Source organism: Musa acuminata, chromosome BXJ1-3 (assembly GCF_036884655.1).
Source record: "Musa acuminata AAA Group cultivar baxijiao chromosome BXJ1-3, Cavendish_Baxijiao_AAA, whole genome shotgun sequence".
Classification (NCBI taxonomy): Eukaryota; Viridiplantae; Streptophyta; class Magnoliopsida; order Zingiberales; family Musaceae; genus Musa; species Musa acuminata.
Genome location: NC_088329.1, coordinates 46,237,597 through 46,261,994, shown reverse-complemented (window position 1 = coordinate 46,261,994; position 24,398 = coordinate 46,237,597). Strand labels below are relative to the sequence as shown.

The 24,398-nt window shown below is 38.7% G+C and overlaps 3 protein-coding genes and 1 pseudogene across 8 annotated transcripts; 3 read left to right on the top strand and 1 right to left on the bottom strand.

Annotated features, from left to right (window-relative positions):
- The first annotated feature begins 1,517 nt into the window (after nucleotides 1–1,517).
- LOC135635711 (uncharacterized) lies at nucleotides 1,518–8,184 on the top strand. 4 transcript variants are annotated; one of them, XM_065147008.1, is made up of 8 exons: nucleotides 1,518–1,694; nucleotides 2,745–2,787; nucleotides 3,328–3,447; nucleotides 4,590–4,684; nucleotides 5,624–5,702; nucleotides 5,801–5,848; nucleotides 6,388–6,443; nucleotides 7,406–8,184. In XM_065147008.1, the coding sequence occupies exons 1-8, from the start codon at nucleotides 1,684–1,686 to the stop codon at nucleotides 7,632–7,634; spliced, it is 681 nt and encodes a 226-aa protein (XP_065003080.1). In that variant the 5' UTR covers nucleotides 1,518–1,683; the 3' UTR covers nucleotides 7,635–8,184. The 4 variants fall into 4 exon arrangements, with proteins under 4 accessions (XP_065003080.1, XP_065003076.1, XP_065003064.1 ...); XM_065147004.1 differs by having other exon boundaries at nucleotides 2,745–3,447; XM_065146992.1 differs by having other exon boundaries at nucleotides 2,231–3,447.
- A 2,826-nt stretch (nucleotides 8,185–11,010) lies between these two features.
- Nucleotides 11,011–12,710, bottom strand: LOC103979660 (sialyltransferase-like protein 1; annotated as a pseudogene).
- Nucleotides 12,711–15,112: 2,402 nt separating this feature from the next.
- LOC135635702 (nifU-like protein 4, mitochondrial) lies at nucleotides 15,113–19,416 on the top strand. The gene is made up of 8 exons (XM_065146974.1): nucleotides 15,113–15,271; nucleotides 15,351–15,606; nucleotides 16,428–16,589; nucleotides 17,848–18,023; nucleotides 18,475–18,578; nucleotides 18,678–18,789; nucleotides 18,891–18,953; nucleotides 19,022–19,416. The coding sequence occupies exons 2-8, from the start codon at nucleotides 15,390–15,392 to the stop codon at nucleotides 19,085–19,087; spliced, it is 900 nt and encodes a 299-aa protein (XP_065003046.1). The 5' UTR covers nucleotides 15,113–15,271; nucleotides 15,351–15,389; the 3' UTR covers nucleotides 19,088–19,416.
- Nucleotides 19,417–21,327: 1,911 nt separating this feature from the next.
- On the top strand, nucleotides 21,328–23,070 carry LOC135635696 (GDSL esterase/lipase At5g03610-like). 3 transcript variants are annotated; one of them, XM_065146962.1, is made up of 5 exons: nucleotides 21,328–21,521; nucleotides 21,584–21,798; nucleotides 21,899–22,173; nucleotides 22,278–22,530; nucleotides 22,603–23,070. In XM_065146962.1, exons 1-5 carry the CDS (start codon nucleotides 21,406–21,408, stop codon nucleotides 22,824–22,826), a joined length of 1,083 nt encoding a protein of 360 aa, XP_065003034.1. In that variant the 5' UTR covers nucleotides 21,328–21,405; the 3' UTR covers nucleotides 22,827–23,070. The 3 variants fall into 3 exon arrangements, with proteins under 3 accessions (XP_065003034.1, XP_065003025.1, XP_065003038.1); XM_065146953.1 differs by having other exon boundaries at nucleotides 21,333–21,521; nucleotides 22,242–22,530; XM_065146966.1 differs by having other exon boundaries at nucleotides 21,383–21,521; nucleotides 21,618–21,798; nucleotides 22,242–22,530.
- Nucleotides 23,071–24,398: the final 1,328 nt, after the last annotated feature.

Genomic DNA, 24,398 nt, shown 5'->3' with positions numbered 1-24,398 from the left:
AAGTGTAAAAACCAAAAGGACAATTTTAAAAATAAAAAATATAATAACATTGAATCGAATATATAATCACAATATTCTTGATTTGATTTTTTTTTCCATTTTTGCCGTTTACTTTTATTTTCTCATCGCTGAATAAATATTATTGATAATTTATTACATGATACAAATATCTTAAATTAATCAAATTTACTTAATAAAAAAAATTAAATTGCTCTTGCATCGTCGAGGATTAGATGAGTTCCTTTTTTCTTTTCTTTGGAATATTATGAGAGGATTAATTGGGAGTTGCCACCACTGATTATAACATGCATGAGATGTGTGGGTTCTTTTTCCTTGCCATCGTCTTCGACGTAATGCCCACCGCAAACTAATGGGGTGGGCTTTCTTGTCCTCGTCTTCTTCTTGGGGGATTTTGGACGTTGCGAAAAATAAACATAGGACTCTAAATTATTGCTCAACAATGGTGTTTCTCTTAATTTTCAGGTGTTTGTGTTTGGTGTTATCTTCTTGTCATTGTTGTCATTTTCCTCCATCTCTGCTAACATAACATCTCTATTCGATTCCAAACCTCTCTCTGTAATAATGGATGATAACTTAAATTATCTTGTGGAATATAATTAAGTCAGGATTAAGTTTCTAAAATCTAATTAAGTTTCTAAAATCTTAATATATAATTAGGTATATAAATTATGTGATTGATAAGATTACCATGTTAGCTTTCTTTCTCATCCAAGCCTATCGATTATTGCCAAGATTTATTGGCTAGTTTGAAGTACTAGAATTATAAAATTATTTTATCATGCAATAAATACCATATAAACGTCTCCTAGGCATAGTATTCCAATAGAATTTTCTTAGTTAAGTAATGATCAATACAATTCTCGTATATACTTAAAAATATAAGACTTTTCAATTATACAATAATACGATACTCATTAAAATATCTTAATAAAAATAATAAGAAAACCAATATTCTGAAAACTATTCTATGATTGCATTGGAATAAATGTCATCATTTGTTCAGACTCAAAATACTTAAGTCAAAATTAATAATAATACTTTTATATTGATAGTAGTCAATCTAATTTTTTTATCCATTTTCAATTTAAGATGTTACAATAAGTTACTATGATGTTACTTCTTTATCCAACACCTATATATATATATATATATATATATATATATATATATATATATATATATATATATATATATATATATATATATATATATATAATGTGACACATATTTTGCTTCTTAGATTATTTATCAGTGTTTACTTAATAATATTTTCACATTTGAACATCTATCAGATATTTAAATACCATCAAACCAACTTCCTAAGATTTCCATTTAGGGAGTATGAGATGCGAGCCAACGATCTTGCCACATAATGTAATCGGACGGTTTTGATTTATTACAAAGCACTCTCGCTGTTCTAAACTTAACAGTGAATCCCCATCATTTGCATATAAAAGGGTCTGCTCCCTCGAGACGGTTCTAACGAACGCAATGGCTTTGCCTCGCGTCTCCTCCTCTTCTCTTCCTCCGCTCTCTCTCGTTTCCCACCGACTTAGGGTTCCGGATCTAGGGTTTATTCGCCTTTGTCCTTCTCGTTCCGAGACCCTCGAGCGCCCCTTGTTCCTCGACGGATCCCCTTCGTCCCGCCGGGACCCTCTCGGAATGATCCGCCGGTAAGTTCCCTTGCCCCTGTCTTGGTTCGTTCATTTTATCCGTGGAATTTATTCTTTTGGATCATGTTCTGCGGTTTCTGCGACTTTTGTGGTTTAGTTTGGGATGTGTTGATTGTATGTCCGGATCTCGATCGTTTAGTTCTTGAATGTTGTTAAGATTCAATGTCTCGGTTCGTCTATCTTTTCGGTCTGTCCATCTAGATTCCAGTTATTCTATAGCTGCAGGTTGAAACCAGGTGCTTTTGTATATGGATCACGTCCGTTTTAGCTTAGTGAATGGTATTAATATTCGATTTTCTTGGTCTGTGATTATCTTGCTTATTGTAATTGATTAAACTTATGTGACATTTAGTTTGTTGTTTCACGGATCATATTATTGCAATCGAGGCTCGTCTTAATGATAGTTATGGAATCTTTCATGTTTATTTGTTTTTTTTTTTTTGTGATTTCTGTTTGGTCTATGGGGATTTGGGAGAAATTTGTGGTGTTGTTTTGTATGGTTTTTTTAATTTTTTAGTTTACTTCTGTTTGATTAGAAAGTAGCAATCTAGAGCAATATCATCGTGGCAGAGAAAGAATAGACAAGCACAGTTGTGGACATGTGATTCTTGACTGGAATTTGAAATAGTGTTGCTGGCTGGATACTGTTGCAGAATAGCAAAATGATGGTGCCTTCTATATATAAACGAGGTGGAACATCTTGAAAATTCTATTTTTAATGTTTAAATACTTTTTCTTCTCACAATATGAGGCGCATTTGAAAATTTTAGATGAAGACGACGCATTTGGTCTTGCAATATTGCAATTAGCTTCTCCTTTTGTCTGCACTACAACTGAGTTTATATTTGTAGCATCAGAAGGGAAGAAAGAATGACAAGAATAATGCTTCTAGTAATCATGTAAATCCCAGTTTTTGATACATTAACTCGTGCCTTCTGATATCGCGTCTTGACAAATTGAGAGGTCTCGAGTTTAACTAGATGGGTTTTATTTATTTTGGTACAAAGACTGTTTGAGTTCTCGCGCATGACAGTCTCCTTCTGTGGTTAGGGTTGGTTCTCATTATTCTCATTTGGTGCGATTCTCCTCCGAGGTATGGATTCATCAGCTACATTACTCTGCTGCATTGGGTTTTAAGTTAACTCCGCAAACTTTCTTCTACAGGCTCCTTTTGCAATTGTTTTGGGTTCAGTCAGAGAAAAATTGTGCTGATGACATAGTGATATGTGAAATCAAAACAATATCTGCTTTCTACATTTAAAGCTGAGAAGCAGAATATTTTATTGATTATAGAGATCTTTCTGCTCATAATTTATGCACATTCGTAATTATGCCAATCAAGATGAGCAATTAACAGTTTGAGTAGCGAGGGTGTGACGTAGGCTCTGTATTCAGCTTCATGATACCACAATGGTTAAGATATTAAGTACAAGAGTAGATATAAATGCCTAGTTGACTTGTCAAATTCGGTGACAAATAGCTTTTCGATATCAAATCATGGATGTGTTTTCTATCAAGGAGCTTGTATGTATTTATAAATGGTTAGAACTATTATGTGGTTTTATACGAGATGGTATTCCCTGTGTTTCGTTGTTGTTCTGTACTGACCCTGTCAGAAATTGTTTCCTGTCAGCCATCAGAACAGTATGATGAGGATTGTGATACACTGACTGTTTGGCTAAAGCAAGGTTCAGATCTTTCAGCATTTGTGCATTGTGCTTCAGAGGACCATATGAAGGCATTATTTGACCTGGTTAAGCGATTCCTTACCATTTTGTTCTTATCATGCATAAACCATGGTTTCATTTCCTTGAATCCATTCTTTGCAGATTATTTTGTTTCTGTTAACTGTTTCCTTATAATAGCAAAGAGAAGGTAGTCTGTGTTTTGTCAATTTCTGCCTGAGGATTTAGGTTTGAAGGAATATTCTGTTTTATCAACTGCAAATACATAATAGACTAATAGAGTTGAACATTAAGTTTCTGAACGCTTTGATATTTTTTCCTCATAAAGATTTACTGGTAGGTGATCGATGATGCAGCACTATATCTTGATTCTTTTAAGCAAAGAGAAAGGTCTTAGGTTTTGGATATGTTGTTTATATTCAGTGTATGTGCTGAAAGAATGGAGTATGCAGCACTCTTAATTAACTTATGTGCATCTTTTATGTAAACATAAATATGTAAACAAAGGAGGTGATTGTGAAATTTGACCTAGTCGTTTGTGGAGAAACCACCATAACAAATTGGCCCCCTTGATGAAGCCAAAAATAAATAAATAAATAAATAAAAGAAAATCCCAAAAAACAAAGACTAGTCTCAACTCTACTCGCTCATTTGAAATGCCCACAACAGAATCAATTGACCTTTTCTTTATTAAGATATCCTTGTAGGAAACTTTCTAAGTTCATCAAAAGATTTCTCTTGTTTCCCTATCAAAACGAGCCAGATCTGCAAATAGTAGCTCTAATAACAAATTTTCCACTTTTCAGTCAGCTTCTTCTGGGTCCTGTGTGTGTAACTATATGCATCCATGTGTGCACCTATGCGCATGGTTTCTTTGTATCTTTCTAGGCCACTTTATTATACTCATGTGATGCAGTCTTGATTGCAGTTAATATAGTCATATATGACAAAACTGGTATATTGTATATTTTATTGCATCCAGATCAAGCTTCATGTTTCTAAACTGTTGTTTTGTCAATTGGTTTGGGAGTTGGAAATATTCCTTTGACGTCTATGGGGTGAGATTAGTACGCCAATTATAATTTGTTATTGGTTTTTCAGCTGATTTCAGAGGAAAAGGGAAAATAGATGGTCTTCCTCTGGTCAGAAATGTCCATTAAACATGATCTCTTGATTCTGAGTTCTTAATATCTAGTTTTTTATCTTGCAGCTGGAGATTTTGAAGGATCTTGAAGTTGTTGTGGTTAAAGGAACTGTAGAGTGTGAGGCTTCTATTTTACTAAGATCAGTGTTTATTACAAGATTGTGAGTGATCATGTAATTAGTTTGAATATTCCTATAATCATCTGATTACTTCTACCACAGTGCAAATAAAGGCTAATGTTCCTCTTTCTTTACAAGATGAATATAAAAGATTTGCAACCATGTACACAGCCTACCTTATTCTGAACTCCTATAGTATTTCATGATCATTTCTTGGCTGGATGCTCCCTCATATTTCCTTCTTTCACAAAATGAAAACATCATTTAATGGTTCAAGGTATTTGATGAATTCGTCATATACTATACAGTCACATGTAAGGAAGCTGCTTAGGTTGCATAGCTGATTCTTGTTGCTCAAACAATGGTGTAACAACATATGCAATAACCATAATATGTAGCATGGACAAATGCCAACGTTTTAGTTTAATCAGTATGAGTTTGTGACTTGCTTATTCTATTTCTACTGACAATTTGAAGGAGATATCTTCATAAAAGACCAGTAGATATCTTGAGGCTTTTATGAAAAAGAATGTCCACGAGCCATACTTCGAAGCATTTTTCAGTAAAAATATGCTGATCATTTGCTTTGATAATTAAGGTGCTCTAGTAACTTGAATTGTCCACATAACAATATCAGTTTGATACTTGCCAGTGCAATGGAAAGCATTGTTTTCTGTTATGCATCAAAAATACCTCAAAAAAAAAAAGACAGTAGATAGCCATTGAAAAATCTTTATATTTAATTTAGTTTCTTTTCTCATTGTTTGAAACTTGCATTGACATCAGAGCCCATCAGTTTTTTTGCATTCTGTTATTAATGCTTAAGCAGAAAATGATTAGTATATTTCTAAATCGTATCATCAAACTCTTTCTTCGATAAATTATGCCTGAGCATCCTTCTTTTATATTGGTACTGTCAATTTTCCCACCTTAAGGATATTTCTTGGATTTGAAGTGACATGGTCTCAATGTAACTGGTAGGCCATGCAAAGTTGAGTATCTTGGTGAGCTCATTAAGAACAAGATGGCCTCCACTGATGTAGTACAGAAGTATCCAAAAGTATGATATGGTTTTTTTATTGCTCTATTACCTTTAAATCCTGATTGACTTAATGTCTTATGGTGATATATTTCTTCATGTTGACATACTTAATCTAGGTATCTGGTGAGCAAATGGGAACTGCAGAGGATATTGGAAACAAGAAGGTTAAATTCTGCCACGGCTGATATTTCCTTAACTGTATATTGTGACACGCCAATCTATTCAGGCCTGAACTATTCCGGGTTGCAAGTTCCAGGCATCATAACCAACTATCACCATTATCGTGAAATTATTAGGACATCTGACTATAGTCTCAGTTTCCGTCAAAACAAAAAAAAAGATATATTATTTTTCATTTACCTTGAAAACTTATTCATGTATGAAAAGATGAAAAACTTATTACAACATTTTTATAATTCAATCATTAGAAGTCCATACTTGAATATACTTGTAGTTACTTCATTGGCTTCTCCTTAAATTCTAGCGTGAACCAGGTTGTTTCTAAAGTGTACTAATATATTTCTGGCTGCCAGGTTCACAAGTTGGAGGTTTAGGTTCCCTATCATGCACCGTTAGCATATTGTATTTCAAATGAAGTCTTTATCTCATGTCTCTGGCTACCCTTCAAAATTTAGCATGTTTTCGGTAGGTTGCATCACTTTGGAATGGGCTGAGACTACTGAGTTTATATTATTATTTACAGCTCTATGCCGATTCTGCAACATCTTTGCGTTTTGTCTACAATGGACCAAGGACAAGGTGTGCTGCTTTCCTTTCGTTATCTTTATCGTTAAATTTTTGTTTATCATTATTCTGTCAGCACCTAGTGGTTCATATTACCAATAAATGTGTGGTGAATTTTCTTTGCTCTTGAAAGTGTCAAAGATCAGTTTCAAAGCGTAGGATCAATTCTCAGTTTAATTTGCCATATTCTCTAAGAAAAATAAAAGACCTAACATTTCATTTAAGACTACATCTTCATGTCCGGTTATTTCCTCTATGATAGTGCTTTCAGGATACCATGTAGCTCTCATTTCTTAGATAAGATCTACTCTCGTTAGTTCTCCTACAAGCGATCACCACACAGTTGATGTCAGATATCCAGGCGACTAAACCTCTCCTCTGTTATAGTGTTGTAACCTTTGGCCACTGTTTAGGTCCAAGAAAAAGCGTTGTAAACAAAAGCACATAACCTGCTATGTGTAATATTCTGATCAAACTCCAAGGAAGAAAAGGAATAATAATGTGTGTGCTTCTTGTTGCTTCTGCATTTCTCTGTACCTGTGATTATATTTTTTTGTCGTTGTGTTGGTGTCATTTCTTAACATTTGGGGATTGATCATATAAGATGCAGTTCTACTTGGTTACCTCCAATTATGAAATATGCAACCCTTTTGTGAGCTGCTGATTAGCATGAAATTCTACTCCATTAGAGATTCATTTTACCTGGATATTCTAATCATGAAATATTCAGTCTTTTTTTGTTTGCTAATAAAATGGAATTCTGCTCTATTAGAGTTAGTAGTAAAACAGGCAGTTGCCTAGTCATATTCTCAAGAGTCAAAGAGTCCCCACTCGTAAACTGCAGCATGATATATGGGAATCAGTTCTGTAGATTAGATATCGCGCACAATATGTAACCATAATGTGTGCAAATATGTTTGCCTATCACTTGCGGCTATTCTCAGGGTTCTCCTTTTTAATGATGTTAATGTCAACAGCGTGATGCTCATAGAGACGGCCCATAATCCGGCGGTGCCTTGTGAAATAATCAAGGTTCTTTCAGAGCTAAACTGCTACGTGGAGTCAGCCGTGATCGAGACTGAAGAACGTATCCATGTATTTCAATTAAAGAATTTTCTCATGTCGAAACTAACTCACATGTTAATTTCTAACAGGGCCAAGTTGCTAAAGCCAAATTCCACCTTAGCTTCGGGTTGGCAGCATTGAGCAAATTCTGGTGTCAGGTAAGTCCATATTATCGTTACCATCACTGATCAATAGTGACTGCTGAGGTCTATAACCGATTTGGAGATATTATTTCATGAGACCACATTTACATTTGCACAGTTCACGTTTTGAAAGATTACCTAGTGGTAGATAAGTATACAAAAAAAAAGAAGAAAAAACAAGAAATATCCATATTTGGTATCATCATCATTATGGATCTGAAAATTGATATGGAAGGAACTACAACTGTAAATATCACATAGATGTTGAATTGAGTAATTGAATCAACATGGTGTCACTTGCTTGTCTAAAATTGTTCAGATAACATGGCTCTCCGTGTTGTTTCGTGTATTGTAGAAGCTGAAAAGCAGTCTGCTAACACGCCTGCGGATGCTTAAGTAGAAGATATTTCTTGGCATTAGAAGCCCCCATTAAGTAGTTACCTTTTTCCCTTCTTTGACAGTGACAATTGTTAATGGGATAGATATACTTGCCCAACTACATTTTGTATATCAGTGAATATGTTGTTGCCTCTTACTGGGGCCTAAAATTGTTAGCTTAGCAATGTTATGGTCTTTCGGTGCTAGAATTGTTGGTGGGTGATGTGAGGTATTTGTCTACAACTTGAATTGAGATTAGAAATGTTACCAGAATAAGTCGGGATCCTTTTTCACTAAATCAGGTAAATATGGTGAGAATAACTTGAGAGTACGTAGGATTAAAGTTGTGCCACATCCCAGTAATATACACACCCATATCAGAGTTCCCTTCTCTTCGTCGTGTCTTCTTTCAGCATATAATTTAGCCCTGCAGAGTCTCTAGTTGTAACCGTGACCGACGGATATATATATATATATATATATATATATATATATATATATATATATATATATATATATATATATATATATATATATATATTCTGAGGGTGTGGGAGATGCAAGTGCTACGAAGGGTGAACTACTACATCCTTGGGTAGAAGTGGAAAGATGTCTTGCGATCGAACTCTCGCAGGTGCAAAGAACCAAGTTTAGAAAGATAAACACATGCAAATTATTGAACGACTCAAGCGGATCAGTCAATGAAGAATAGCTGCCACAAGACTTGTTGGGTCAACAACAATCACAACTCTTTTTTTTTTTTTTTTCGTTTTGGAGTGGCCATCCTTTGATCTTTTAGGAGTGGCTGGGGTAGGAGTGTCGACAGAGACACAGAGGTCTATGGCCGACTCATGGATTAGAACCTAGTGGACGGCAGATGAACAAAGGGAAGAAGCAGGAGAAGACAGAAAGCCGTGGGGGCGTCCGGAGAACCAAATGAAATGATGATGGTTGGGCGGGCTCGACATTAGTAATGACTGCAATTTTTTAGTTCCAGCGAAGAATTCTTCATTAATTTACAGACAACTTTAGACTACCGTCAGAGCTCAGCTCAGAGGATGATATCGGTCCAAGTACAACACGAATCTTTTCACCCACCGAAGCTAGCAAGTTGGTCTGCACTTCCACCAGCCTTCCTCAGCGCAGGCTAGTAGTGATTAAGATGCTCGGAAGAGTAAAGTGGGACACTAAATGAGCGTCGTGAGCTGGATTTCTTCTTTGCCCCACGACAAAGGTGGGGGAACTTTGGGCATTTTGTCATAAACCTGGCGTGCCGTTTCTGGGATTCCCGGTCCTAGGGATGTTATCGGGTATAATCCACCTTTGACTCGATCCGATCCATGATGGTATTTAATTGGTATAAGATATATATAGTTTTGTGGATCGAGGAGGATTCATATCCGACCCGATAAATTTAATGGATCCATTACCTGTTATCAAGTCAACTTAAGACCAAGTAAGGGAATTTTGTGGGTCCATTGCACTCTGACTTGGATTGAGCATTGCTTTTTTGCTCTCTGTATTTAAATAAAGCAATGTCATCATGCTTTCTCTTTTTGTCAAAAGGGCAAAAAGAAAGGGAGAAGAGGCTTGTAGTTTTGGTTGGGACATTGAAATGTTTTACCGATTGTGTAAAAAGTCACTCATTTTCCCCCTTTTTTTTTTATAAAAAAGATGTGGTCTTGGCTTCTTCTAATGTTCTTTTTTCTGCTTTCCAAGCATCCCTTTGTCCAGCCTTGGGAAACCAAATGTAGGGGTGCAAATTTTTCTAGAGAAAACTAATAGAAACCCCAAAGCTAGAATATTCCTGTAGGGTATTCTTCAATTCATCATGTTTCCTCTTCGATTCATCTCTCTTTTCCATTCAGGAGCAGTATCATGGTTCAAGTGTCAACCTCATACAGGATATAGCACCAGAAATCAACAGGAGTCCCACTGCATATAATTCTTGAGCAAGCCTTGTTAAAGTCAGTAGATCAGATAGTAATTTCCTTGAGTACAAGAATATTCACAACACAGTAATTTCCTTGAGTTACTACGACCATGATGGATCCCAAGTACATGACCTAAATCTTGCAGTGACAAATTTCAAAAGTGAACAATAGTTGTGTTTCAGAACCCTTGAAAATGGAATTGAAACTGATACTGGTCCATCCAGTGCTCATAATGCCACAACCAACACAACATGTTGCTTTGAATGCATAAAAGCAAGATGAGCCATTTTGCAGTGAAATGCTACACTCGAAGAGTTTTTTATTGTGAATTTTTGCAACAGCTTTTCTTCTTACGAAAGAAAGCTCAGTTGTTGCAAAAGCATAATGTGGTAAATATTGATACTGGGTTAAACTATTAATCATAATACTGAGTTCAGTGAAATAACAAAACTTTCTTTACACGTACCATAAATTAGACATAAAAGATGCATCTTTTATGTAAACTGTTTGCTAACTTGGCTGCAGTTTATGACATAAAAGATGGCATAAACTATTTGCCAAAATCTAAACAAGGATAAATAATAATGACATAAAAGATGCAAAATATTTGTTGTGTGAGTTGTAGAAAATCCAACCCAGCTGAGCTGCTTCCTGAAACAACGGGTCGGAGAATAAGCTAGAGAAGCGATGGGAATGATGCAGTGCAGTGCGTGCCATGTCAAGGACAATGCGAAACATTGATGAAGCTATCAGCTACTTAATATCACGATAGGTCACACACAACCAATCTAATTAGATTTGCTAACTCTATCGATTTAATTCCATGGCGGCAGCTCACATATGGCGGTTGCTGTAATCAACAGACAGTCAGTCTGCAGTGAAAACAACTTAACATGATTAGCATTAAATCTCCCCGATCTTATCGGGGAGAGCCGAAGAAGAGTCATTTCCCTCTCAAGTCACGAATTCCTTATGCAATATCAGAATTATATGTGTGCTTGACCAAGAGAGATCTCTTGTGTAACCCATTCAATCAATCCAGCTTTTCGAACACAATCCACAGATTCATCAACTAATGGAGAACTATCATATATGGGACAAAGTTTCCTTTTTTTTACAAAAGAATCGACATGATGTAAATCTCAAAACCCTTATCAACATTAATTATTTGCACAAACAACATCGAAAATTAGACATGGCAACTCAAACTACATCTTCGACTCACGAACAATCTATCGAAAATCTACCAAACAATCTGACTAACAATTCTTTTTTTTTTTCCTTCTTTTTGCAAGATTTTTCTATCACAAATTGGTGAATTGCAACTTATTCGATCCGAGCAATCATTTCAATGGTAGAATACTACTGGAGGAACCTTGAATCCAAAGTCCTCGAGGAAGGGTATTACCTGCGGCTGCTCCACCAGGTCCCTGTACAAGGCGTACTCCGCCTCGTAATCATGCAAGTCCAGCTCCGCCTTCTGGTTCGTGTGGTAATGGTGCTTCGCCTCCGCCGACTTCCCGAAGCCAAAGACGCTGACTTGGTCGCAGATCCCCAAGGCCAGCATCACCGCCTGCATCCCCGACGAGTAGTGGAACATCTTCTCGTCGTGGACCTTCGTCCACTCCCCCGGCGGCTTCCCTGTTGTGTCCACGAACGTCTTCAGAGAGTAGTACTTCACGATCCGGGCGCAGAGCATGTCGAACCGCACGTCCGTGATGAGGAGCGGCGCCTTGTGGGACGAATTGCACACGGCGTAGTCGAGGAAATGGACGGGTTGGCAGATGTACATGACGATGGGGACGCTCTCGCCGTACGGATGACAGAAGCAGCCCGGCCTTCGAGCGCAGAGGTGGAGGATGTTGCTGTTGACGAAGGAAAGGCCGGTCTTTGATCCGACCTTGTGGTTGTACCCGCTGACGCGAGCGTTGTTGAGGCGGATCACCAGGTCGTGGCCGTCGATCAGGCCGCCGTGGTCGTTGTTCAGGAGGATCCCGCTTTTGCCGACCACGGCGCAGGAGCCGTACCGCTCTGTTTTGGTGTCGGGGCGGCCGTGGTGGCGATCGATGGGGCGTTTGATGAGCTCGACCAGCTCCGACATGACCCCGGGATGGAACCGGCGGGGGCCGGAACCAGTCACGGAGGGGGCGGCGGAAATCGGGCAAGGCCCGGTAGTCCTTGGGGCCCCGGAGCCGGTGGGGAAACCGGGGCTCATTCCGACGCAGCACCTCCAGGTGGTTCTCCTGCCGCCAGTCCAAGTGGGTCCGGAGCCGCCACCCGGCCACGCCACGGTGGCCAGAGGGGAAGGTCCCGTCGAGGAGGTCGTCGACGTCCTTCCGCAGCTCCGCCTCCCCGGACTCCACCGCCGCCAACCTAAGAAGCGTCGCGTTGGCCGGAGGGGCCACCTCCGGCCGCCGCTCGCGCCGCCTGCCGTCCTGCACCGCCGCCCGGAAGCTGAGGACAGAAAACACAGCGACGAGGATCAAAAAGCTGAAGGGCAAACGGAGGGATCGCTTCATCCTCGCCGCTAGATCGACGGACCCCAGGAAGAGCCCCTCATTCTGGCCCAAGATCGCATCTTTACATCCGGAGACGCATTCCTCCGAATCGGGGCACCAAAGGTGGCGACTTGGGGGTGGAACGGGGAAGCTTCCACTGATGAATCTACGAGGGAGGTATCCGCATCGCCATGGATGTGAGTCTCGAACGCCGGGAGCTCGAAACGAGAGGCGAGCAGATGTTGGGGATCACTCGATTGGGTTTCATGTAATATTGTAAGCGCCCGAAGGATTTGGGGAGCTTCTTGCGTGCACAACAACTTACCCGTTAGCTCGTCACCCAACAAAATACACGCGTCTTGATTGCAAGACATTTTGGGGCCCCAATTAACCACATCAGAAGGATCCTAACAATCTCATTAGTTAGGTGGATAAATGGGTAGGAAGAATAGGGAGAAAGGAACTGCCCCCGATACTGCCTTCCCTGGCCAAGTCACAATTTGTATGTATGTATTTGATAGGAATCCTTCAATCTTGATAAAGATTGGAAGATGGTTAATCCTATTATTTTGTGGCTTATGAGATCCCAATCCATCCATCCATCGCATGCACAAACATCCTAACAGGTTTCCATCTACCAAATTATCAGTGAAATAAATGCTTCATAATTATTATTCTTGCTTTACTAAGAGCAAATAAATTCATACTTTCATGGTCTTCTCTCAGCTTGTCCTTCACCAAAAGAAAAAGGTAATGGTGAAGGGTATATGTTTTAATTATTCTTTAGATTTATTTTGCTGTCATTTATCATCACAGTTTAAGATAGGATTTTAGATTAGTTTTGTTAATTTTGTTACCATTGAGTAATAATGAGAAAAAGAATATTTTCTCCATTTAATTATTTTCCTCCACTTTCTATTGATCAAACAGTTTTTGACTTGTGGTGTCACAACAATCTTTTTTTTCTTGTCTACCAACAATGGTAACTTTGTAGATTGGATTGCCACCACCTTGGATGGTTCATGGAACTTAGTAAAGATCTCAAGAACAAGAAAACAAAAAAAAGGGTATGCAAAGTCTATGGAAAGATAAGATTAGTTTGAGATAATGTGTTTGCCTTGAAACTATGGGCAAGTTGAATCCACATATGTCCATTTGTACAATGTGAATGATGGTGATTTCTTTTTCTTTTTTCCTTCTCTTTCAAACATGTCTCTTGCAATAAGATATCTTATTGTGCTTTGAAAAGGACATAAAAATAGGGACAAGATTGCTTCGCTTTTTTCCACGGTCGAATTTGATCATTTTGGAGTTATTAACAACCCGATCAAAATCTATATCCAAATCCATCTAGAAATTTGAACATTTCCATCAATCTAATATTTCATATACAATTTCATGTTTTTTTATCTGAAACTTCTAAATAAGGTCTTATCTCAAACATCACATTTTATTCGTGTGAGTATGATTAAAGAATCTAGAAGAAATAATTATTAAATATTTAAATCTAATATAATTTTTGAAGACTATGACTTTGATTATATTTTGTTCTTTGGTCAAAGTTAGTTAAATCTATCCCGATTGAATTGGATCATGGATTTGTTAGATTTACTATACTCTTAATAAATATTTTATTAAAAAAATAAAATCACCTTACAATTTGGTCAAAGACAAAATTGCTTTTATACCCTTATAAGTTCAATTTTAATTTAATTTTATCTACTTAATATGAAAAGTAGCTCAACGATGAGTCCTTTTATTCTATCGATGAATAACTCATTAATTATGAAGCCAAAAGTCACAATCCGAGTTTGATAGGCTAATTAACGTATCAATTTTGTTTAACCCAAACTATTGATGAAAGTATTTAAATTAAATTTAATAATAATATACTCGTGAGATTTTTATAAATTAATTTTAATCTTTCTTCATATATAGGATTAATTGAGGTGTTTTAAGATAAAAGATAAAAGTGACAAAGAAAGATAAAAAGAGTATTAAGATGAACAACCTTAGTGACGGAGATGAAGAGGTCAAAGGAAAAAGAGAGGGGAAGCAAAGTGAGGGTAGGGAGGTAGAAGTAACAAAACATAAGCTAAAGATAATTTCATTGTTTAAAACATAAAAAAATAATTTTATTATTTTAGAAAAAAGGAATGACATATAAAAATTCATGAAAAAGAGGATCTAATCGAAATAAAAAAAATAAAAAGATTTTTTTTAGAGGACTTACCCTTTGCCATTTATCCTTATAAATTTAAACTCTTAGACAAATTCTGCATTAGAATTTCTAATTAATCAAGTTATTTAATATTTTACAGAAAACATATTTGCGTTCTACTCAACCTCCGTTAACTCATTATCATTTGGCTCCACTCAAAACTTTAATTGACATTAATATCTTTTAGGAAGTCGTATTTTCAACTTAATCAACTAATGCTAATTGTAGTTAGCTATATTAACTTGAATTATATATATATATATATAAGATTACAAATGAACAAAGAATACGTTTCTGACCCAATCGTACCTGGTGAATGATTCAAGATAACATTGCCACGTGTTAAATTGTCTAGTGGAGCCCAGTTTTCTTCCAATGAAAGACGTCACCCGTCGATGTGGAATCAATGAACGGGTGAGGAAAAGTATTTCTGTTCTCCCTCCGAAGAACGCCCCCCCCACCCTCTCTCTCTCTCTCTCTCGCCGTCGTTGCCGCCAGGCTTCCCCTCTGCCCAAGCAAGGCCATCGGTGCCGTCTCTACCTCGGCTTACATCGATCTCCTTCCCCCCTCGGTGGCGCTCGCCCTTCGCCCGCATTCGCAGCGGGTATACGATCTCGCCCTGCCTATTTTCTTGTTTGGAGTTTGTCAAAATTTGGGTAACAGGAGATCCCTCCCGCTTCTAGTATATTGTAGGTCTCAGGACAACCTATACGAAGAAGGCGATGAAGAGATCCGCAAGGCTGGTTGCGATAACCTATCTCTTGGGTAGGACTCCAAATCCTAATTCATGTTTGATCAGGGGGAGCAGCGGATGCTATCTCTATTCTTCTCTTCGTGCAATCTCTTCTGCGTCGATCCCTCTTCCTCTTCGGAATCAATGGCCCTTTTCTCGAAATCCATCCAATTCATGGGCATCGTCACCGTGGATTCGGTTCGGAGGTCAGATTGCCTTCTGTTGTCTCTTCTGTTCTCATTTGTTCCCAAAGTTTCCGCAATTATAACATCTTGATTGCCTTTGGCATCATTGTGTTGGTCAATAAGCTCAAAAGGTACTTTTGTTGCATTTACTTATAAGTAATTAGGACGATAATAATGTTGCGCATTCATTTGTTAGTGAATGGTCTCATACGACGATGATGCAAGACAGTACGAGGACATAGCACATTGAGTGCCCATACTTTTGGGTTGATCGGTATCCCTCGTGTCTATATGAGCTCTTTATTAGGCAGCTGTTTAGGCTTATTTCTTCCCCCTAATAAGTACAAGTAGTGATATGGCAGGTCCTGAGGAACCGGCTAGCTTAATCAGGAAGGTAAATTAATTGGTCAACACACTACTCGCAGCTTCTCTGTTTGATTAATAATCTCATATGTAGGTTTCGGGTAACTTATTTTCATCTTATCGGGAGTGAGAATGCTCATACTACTTTTAAAATTAAGTTGCATGGTTAATTGTATATGCTTCTATCTTTGGAACTTCTTTGCATGTTTTCCTTAACAATTCTTTTTCATTTTGTTATCTTTTCTTTAATCAGTTTCAAAGATCTATGACAATCAAAGTGTAAGAAACTAACATTAGCATCCATCAGGAACTTACTATCTGATTGGAATAGTCACTGTTGCATCTGCAACCTTAAGTCTTTAACCTGATGTTATGCTGATGTCACTTGTGTTATCGTGTGTTGTAACATATGATGAAGCTACTGTCTCTTGCAGAAATTTGCGGAAGACTTACTTTTGCTCTGATCATTATATGCACAGGACAGAGGAGGAGCCTGTTTATCCAAACACAGTCGACACCCAATCCATTGTCTCTCATGTTTTATCCAGGACAACCGGTAATGGAAGCTGGAAGTGCTGATTTTCCCAATGCTCGTACGGCTATGACTTCGCCACTGGCTAAATCTATGTTTGAAATTGATGGTATATTTTCTTTTCTGTTTCATCTCTTGCTATTCTTAGACTTGTAACAGTGAGCTTGGATGACATGTTAAATGTGCTTTTTATTCATATTGAATTGGATAATTATCCATTGATGGTATCTTTCTTTTACATCAAATCTCTAGAAACATAGTTGATTCGTTGCTCAAATAACTTAGTATACTCTATTATGTTGATAGCTTATCTGTTGGTGTTATAAATATCATTTATATATTGAGTTCATTGTTTTGTCTTGTTTTTTGAAATTGTGATTCCTCTTAATAATTTCTTGTTCCCTATATCACGTATGGTATTTGTAGTTGTTATTATTATGTCTTATGCTTATGTGTATTTTGTCAAAATTTGCATTTTACATTTCTTAAATGTGGGTTATGTGGATACTGAAATCTATGTCTTTTTATCTAATTGCTGGGTAAGTAGTATCAATCATCTTCACGTAGGTTACAGTTGGGAGAATCTTTCTACACAATCAAGTGTTTTACTTTGGCTTCGATAAGTTCTCCAGGTATGAGGATAAAACAACAATAGCACGTAGGGGTGTGGATATAATAGTTGCTGTTTGCATGCACGTCATGTCCTACTTTTATCAGTTTTCTGTGTTGACCTATTAGTATCATATTGTGTTCCATTTCCCCCTTTCCATGTCCATGCTTCATATTTAACCAGCCACTGCTACATGATACAACTCTCTGAAGGAAGGGTCATGCCCCTGGTCAACACTTCTCATCTCTGAGAGTGGGTTGACACCCCTGGTTAACACTTGTCATCTCTGAGAGGGCATGATCCCTTTGGTTGTTGGCGAGGTGAGTTTGGAATCAATCTGAGCCTGATTCAGGTCTATGGGTGTAGAGATAGGTTCTGTTTTTTCAAAATTTTAATTGCTTGCATGCAATTTTGATATAACTAAGCCATGTAACATCTAAGTGATTTTAAACTATCTCATTGATGAGAGCTATGGTTATGCAAGACAAAGCTCTGGCGCAGTGTCGCACAAGCAGGGCAATTTCGTCCTAGGAATCCTAGGAAGAACAGAAGTTTTGCTTATTAAGTTGTAAGGTGTTTGTGCAAAAGGATGTTTTATGAGGTTAAGTTCCTTCGGTGTATTATCCAGATATCCTTATTTCTTGCTGGATTTTTAATCCATATGCTTATCAGCATACTGCTCCTTTTCTCTGTTACAAATGACTGAACACATTGCAAATAGACACGCTGAAATTTGATTGAATTTTCATTAATCCAGGAATCTCAAGAGTTTTCTTCGGATCAGATTTTGTCACGGTAACAAAGTCAGAAGAAGCTTCATGGGATTTTCTGAAGTCCGAGATTTTTGCAGCAATAATGGACTTCTATTCATCTGGAAAACCACTTTTTCTCGACTCAAATGTTGCAGCTTATATGGACACAGCAATCCATGAGGTATCACATATGCACTTTGGTTACGGAATATTCAATTATTGCTACAGGTATCATCATATCTAAATAATATGCAAGTGACCAGAATTTGTATGCCAAGATGGTTCCTTCTGTAATTAAAAGAATATAGTTGAGCTAGTTATGGATCAGTTGTAATTGGAAAACAAAGATCTTGAACAAGTAAACGAATTGAATGGTGTAACATAACTAAAAGTTTGTAGGTGCAGGATGTTTAATGGTCGGCTCTCTTCTAGCATGGTAGTTTTCTCCATGAGGAGAAAAATTATTCAGCTCAGTGCAAACTAGATGTGTTGCCTGGAATTACAGTTTAATATTGACTTTTTACTGTACTTTTATATTGTTGGTATAACTTGTTTTTTTTACATTTAGGACCTAATATACTATCGGCATGCTGAATTTTGTGCTATTCTGAGGCCAAGCATTACTTTTGTAGGATGATTCAGAAATTGTTGCAATGATCAAAGAATTACTAGAAACACGAATTCGACCTGCAGTGCAGGACGATGGTGGGGATATTGAGTATCATGGATTTGATCCGTATTTCTCTTCTTTGCTCTCATCAGACCAAAAAATAAGCTATACTCCCATGTCGATTCAGCGGTAGCTTGATTTTACTTAATGTTTGCTCTTCTTCAGGGATTCTGGGATAGTCACGCTAAGAATGCAAGGTGCCTGTAGCGGCTGCCCAAGTTCATCTGTGACATTGAAGTCTGGCATCGAGAATATGCTTATGCATTATGTGTCGGAGGTAATATCATGACATCCATTTGCTTCGAGTGCCACCGCATGTCCTTCAGAATTCAAGTATGCTAAAATGTTTTAGCTCTTCTACAACTTTCCATCTCATAGGACGAGGCAGTTAAGAATCTTGACGGAAACGGACGTTCCCAAATAACAGTGACACATCACTTTGTATTATTAATAATTTCTTATATATAAAAAGTTTGTCTGGTTTATTTTTGTTCTCTTTTGATCGATAGGTCAAAGGGGTTGACCAGGAGCTAGATACGGATGAGGGTGCTTCGTCAAGCGGTCAAACGGAATAAAATGTTACTGAAGAAGCCTAATCATCGAACCTCCCCCGTAGAGAATTAGTGCCTGCTGTGATTTCTCAACTCGCAGCACCATCAGCGGAGAAATCTGGAGTTATAGTCGAAGACCGTTTAACCTCTGTATATATGTTTCATAACAGGGGAAAAAGATAACCAACCGTAATGTTCGATAGCGAAGCATGTAACTATCGAAATGAGATTTTTTTTCTTCTTTTTTATCCATGGGCACATTTCCACATAAATGTTGTCTTTTTATTTCAATACTTGGCTCTTCCAAGATCATGGATAAGATGCTATTGGTAAATGCATATTTTTCTGTAGCAGCTCATTGGAACTCCCAAAGGATGATGCAGTTGTATGCAAAATAGTGAGCCAGCAGCAGCCTACGATCTGAAAAGGTCAAATAAGATGCATGTCATCAGCACCATTTTAATTCTTCTTCTTCACGAGATGTCTAAGAAGCTCCATATGAAAGAAACGTATGCATACATCATCACCAAACTCTCGGAGATTCTTATACCTTCATATTCTGATTGCATATTCTGCGTATGTCCCAAAGTAATGGGGATGAGGTGCGCAGCCCACTCAACGTGTGCTTCCGATGGCATCAACCATGGGAGGAGTCGGTGTAAAGTTACAGAACCTTCTTTGAAGACGCAAACCTGCAATCTAATGGCACCTCCACAGATCTCGATGATGCCACTTTTGATTGAATGCGGCAGCGGCATCTGATGTACTTCAAAATCACAGCCAATGTCTCTAACAAGCAAGTAAGTGCATCTGTTTCCACGGATGGGTGCGTTGGTGATGAAGCATACCGGAAAGCCTTAATGTCATCTCTCTCACTTGTCCTCTCGATTCCGACATCTTTGCCACATCTTCCGACTTGGCATTATTACGACGGAAGGGGGAGATCCCTCCCTCGGTGACGATGCAACGCAATAACCATGGAGAAGAGAGAGAGATCCCAAAATACCACCTCACTCACGGTTGCCGATGGTCGAGGGAAATGCGACGTATTCCCATCGGAGTCGGCTGATAAAGAAGTTGCACAATTTTGTTCCGTTTTATAGATAATAAATAATATTGAGTTAATAAGTATTTTTCGGATTTTGTTGTATATATATAATAATATTTTTATTTTATAAAAATTTAAAGATTAAAAAGTAAAATAAAACATTATTTTCATGTGAGTCTTTAGATAAAGTTTAGGATTAATTATATATTATCCATGATAATGAAAGTGAAACATTTAAGTTTATTTACGTTAACATCGTCGTCGATTTTATTGACAAAAACAAAAAAACAAAATATATATAGAAATAAGAAGTAATATTTTTTTAAAAATAAAAAAAGATAAACTTTTCGATAGAAATCATCATCATTTTATACAAAATCTTTTTGAAAATAAAATATAGAAAAAAAAAAAGGTTGTACGTCCAAATCAAGTCAACATTAAGTGATTGGTTGAGTGAAGCCATCAAAGCATGCTTTGTGATCGCTACTGACAACCAAAGTTCAATTAATCGGTCCACCGGTTTGATCGGCGTGTGATCGATCACTCAATGATGGACACCACTCCGTGTAGGGCACATTTGGTAGGTTGGTGGTTGTTTTCACGGTTACAATCGATTCGAGGGTTTCCTCTGTGGAGCGTTCTTCGAGTGGAATCACTTCACTGCTTGTTTGTCATGTCATCATATGCATGCATGTATGCCCTAAGTTTCAATCATTGTTACTAATATTATTGAAAATAATACAAATATTTGACTAAATGTATATATATATATATATATTTTTTTTTTTGATGTCATATTATTGCAAGATCAAACTACTTGATAAGTAATCAAAAATATATATATATATATATATACATTTAGTCAATTCCACCTCGAACAATCAGAATCTACTTTAGAATAAACTTAATGATAGAGTTAGGCTTCGTCGCCCACAGCTGACGTGTCCCCGGAAGTCGACATGGACGAACTCAGCAAGGAGGTCTCCCTCGGCAAGGAGGTCTCCCTCAGCTTGCCGTGTTCCGGGAAGTCGACATGGACGGGCTCGACAACGAACTCTGAGGCCGAAGGAAAGCATATCAACTGCTTTGTATGACGATGACAATATGAACTCAGTTAATACCGAGATACCATTAATTTACTGATGCCCCCAATCAACATTCCATTGTCGATCGATATATACTACGCCGATATAATAATATTAACTCTCATGTCTTCGATCTTTATTTCCTTGGAAGCAAACAAGATTCCAAATCCAGTCGTATCCCTATAAATTCTCCTCGACGGTCTCGATACATGAATCTCAGCAGCTCCATTTCTCTGTCTCTGTGTCTCTGTGTCTTCTACCATGGCGAAGGCCAACCGATTCCTTGCCCTTCTCTATGCCTTCTCTTTAGTGTTCCTCGTGATGGGTAAGACCGTCATCTCCTTCACCGAGCCCTTTTTCCATGTCTTGACTGATTCATGTTTCAAGGACTCGGATTGCTGGTTCTGCTCACGGCAAGCAGAGACCAGAGCATCACTATGTCAATAAGCTGTTCGTCTTCGGCGACTCCTACGTCGACACCGGCAACCTGGGGAGGTTGCTGGGGAGGCTCGCGCGTTCATGGTTCGATCCTTACGGCATGACCTTCCCTAGGAAGCCCACTGGCCGCTTCTCCGATGGCAGAGTCCTCACCGACTACGTTGGTCTGTCTCTCTCTCGCTTTATGACATGATTCCTTGACTCGGTTAGACCGCAAGCATATCTAAGAACTGCAGTAAAAGCTGTGTCTACATGGTGTGGCAGCCTCGTTTTTGCGGATCAGATCTCCCATTCCTTACAGGATCAGAAAGTTCGGCCAGAAGCTGCTGCCATACGGCATGAACTTCGCCGTCGCCGGTTCCGGGATCTTCGACACCGGCAACTTCCAGAGCAACCTAACAGCTCAGATAGACAAGTTCCAGGCTCAGATCGACGATGGCGTCTTCTCAAGACACGACCTCAAGTCTTCCGCTGCGCTGATTGCTGTCTCCGGGAACGATTACCAATTCCTTTCCGAGCTCGATCCGGACTACTTGCACGTGAGTGTCGATTAACATGAACGAAGCCGCAGTTCGCGGGCTGATGGAGTTCTTCCCTCTGCTTGCAGCACCTCCATGGATTCATGCACCGTTTGTTCGCGCAGCTCAAGGTAGATCTGAAACGCCTCAGTCACATCGGGGTGCCGAAGGTCATCGTCACCAACCTGCACCCGATCGGATGCGTTCCGTACTACACCAGGCCGACCAAGTACACGGCCTGCTACTCGAACGTGTCATCCGCGGTCGCAGAGCACAACCGCAGGGTCGACGAGCTGATGCAGGAGTTGGGTGGAGGCAGTGACACCACCTTCCTCTCTCTCGACGTCAACACAGCCTTCTTGAACGTGCTCCATCGAGGTCTGCAGCTCCGCAATCTCGCACGAATTCAGTGGCTTTCTTCTTCTGATCTATTCTTCTTCCACGTTGCAGCGAAGGGAGCAAAGGAGATCAAGCACCCGTTGGTGCCATGTTGTGAGAGTAGATCCGACACGACGGAGTGTGGAGAGATCGACGCCGAGGGGAACAGGTTGTACAGGGTGTGTCGCCGCCCGGAGGAACACTTGTACTGGGACTCGGTGCACCCGACTCAGGCCGGGTGGGCTGCTGCCTTCGAGTTCCTCCGGCCCTCGCTCCGCGAGTTCCTCCGACTCTGACCGGCTTGAGATATCTCGAGTTACAGATATCATCAGATCCCTCGTCTTCCATTTCTCTCCTCTTGTCGGGGTGATTCAGCTCGATCATGGCGGCCAGTTTTTTCTCAACGAAGACAAAAGTCAAAAGAGTATTTGGCATATATAATAAGACTGATAAACACTCTTCAGGGAATAAAAAAGGCATGTATTCCTGTAACTTTAAACACATAGTGAAAGGCTTTTACAGCACCATAAATCCAACTCATCATACATTTGTTAATTGTTAGTCACAAAATGTAAATGTTTTCACTCTCTATCGAAACTGTCAATGATTCCTGAATCAATTAGCAAAAAGGGGAATACAAGAGTTCTTTCAGGCTTTTAGCTTCTTTGTTTTTTTACATAATGAAACCCTGACAACTAAGTCGATTGGCAAAAGGCACAAACTACAATATCAGAATCAGATGAGAAAGATACAGATGAATCATTTTGGCTTTTATATATAGCACATTAATTCTATTACATTCTGTCACATGAATCGGACCGACTATATTTTGAACAAAGTTGAAAATAAAATAGGATATAAGTACCAAACTTTATATGTTGCCATCATTTGTTTGCCCGTCAAACATCCATATGATCGATCGGCATTAGTGCCATTGGTTTCGTATTCGGAAAGAAGGTCCATGAATTCATTTAGCAGCCGTTGGACCTTCCTGTTCGATGCCATGGCTGGAAGAATATCTTCCCTGAGGAGTTTCTGCTTTTTCATTCCCTGCGATACCATAAATTGGCCAAAAGTTTCAGTAATTATAAGACGGCAAGGTAAAAGTAACAAGAAGTTGAAGGAGGATCTTGATAGAAATAATAGAAGATAAGAACAATAATTGAAGAAGCTTTATTGAAGAAGTGAAGTAGTAACTCATTAAGCTGTTCCCTCTCCTATTTATACAGATTAGGAGAAAGGATTTCCCTCAACAGAATAGAGGATCTTTCTCAACAGAATAGAGAGATATCCTCGTATAGTTGGGGAAATCTTATCTTCTATCATTGGGGAAATCTTATCTTCTATCAGATCTCTCAAGACCCCTATGAGACATAAGAATTCCCCATCTCGTGCTCCTTCCTTGGATATCTGATTTTAGTTTCAAATGATGAGCACAGACAGCATAACACCGCTTATGTCGACATGTATAAGAAATGCATTTGAAAAACTACTGACGTATTTGAGGCTGAAAAAAGAATAAAAAGTAAAAGAACTTGGGCTTGAGACAACCCCTGAAAGAGATCAAAATAAGGTTCGTTTTGGCTGAATCCAAACCGAGGGCTAACTAGATGAACAAACGAAAAGATTTCAAACAACAAATGCTCCGAATATATATTTGAAAAAATACAAATGCTACAACCACACATGAAAGAAGAAGATGACTGAGGATAAAGAGAATCTCACAAGCACATAGGGGTCCCATGCTGGTTTCTTTGAGTCCACAAGTGTGGTGTCAGCCATTCCTGTAGGAGGGCCAAGAAAACTCTCACAAACTTCACGCAATCGGGACTCATCATCAGCTTCTCTGTAAAATAAGACCATGGTTA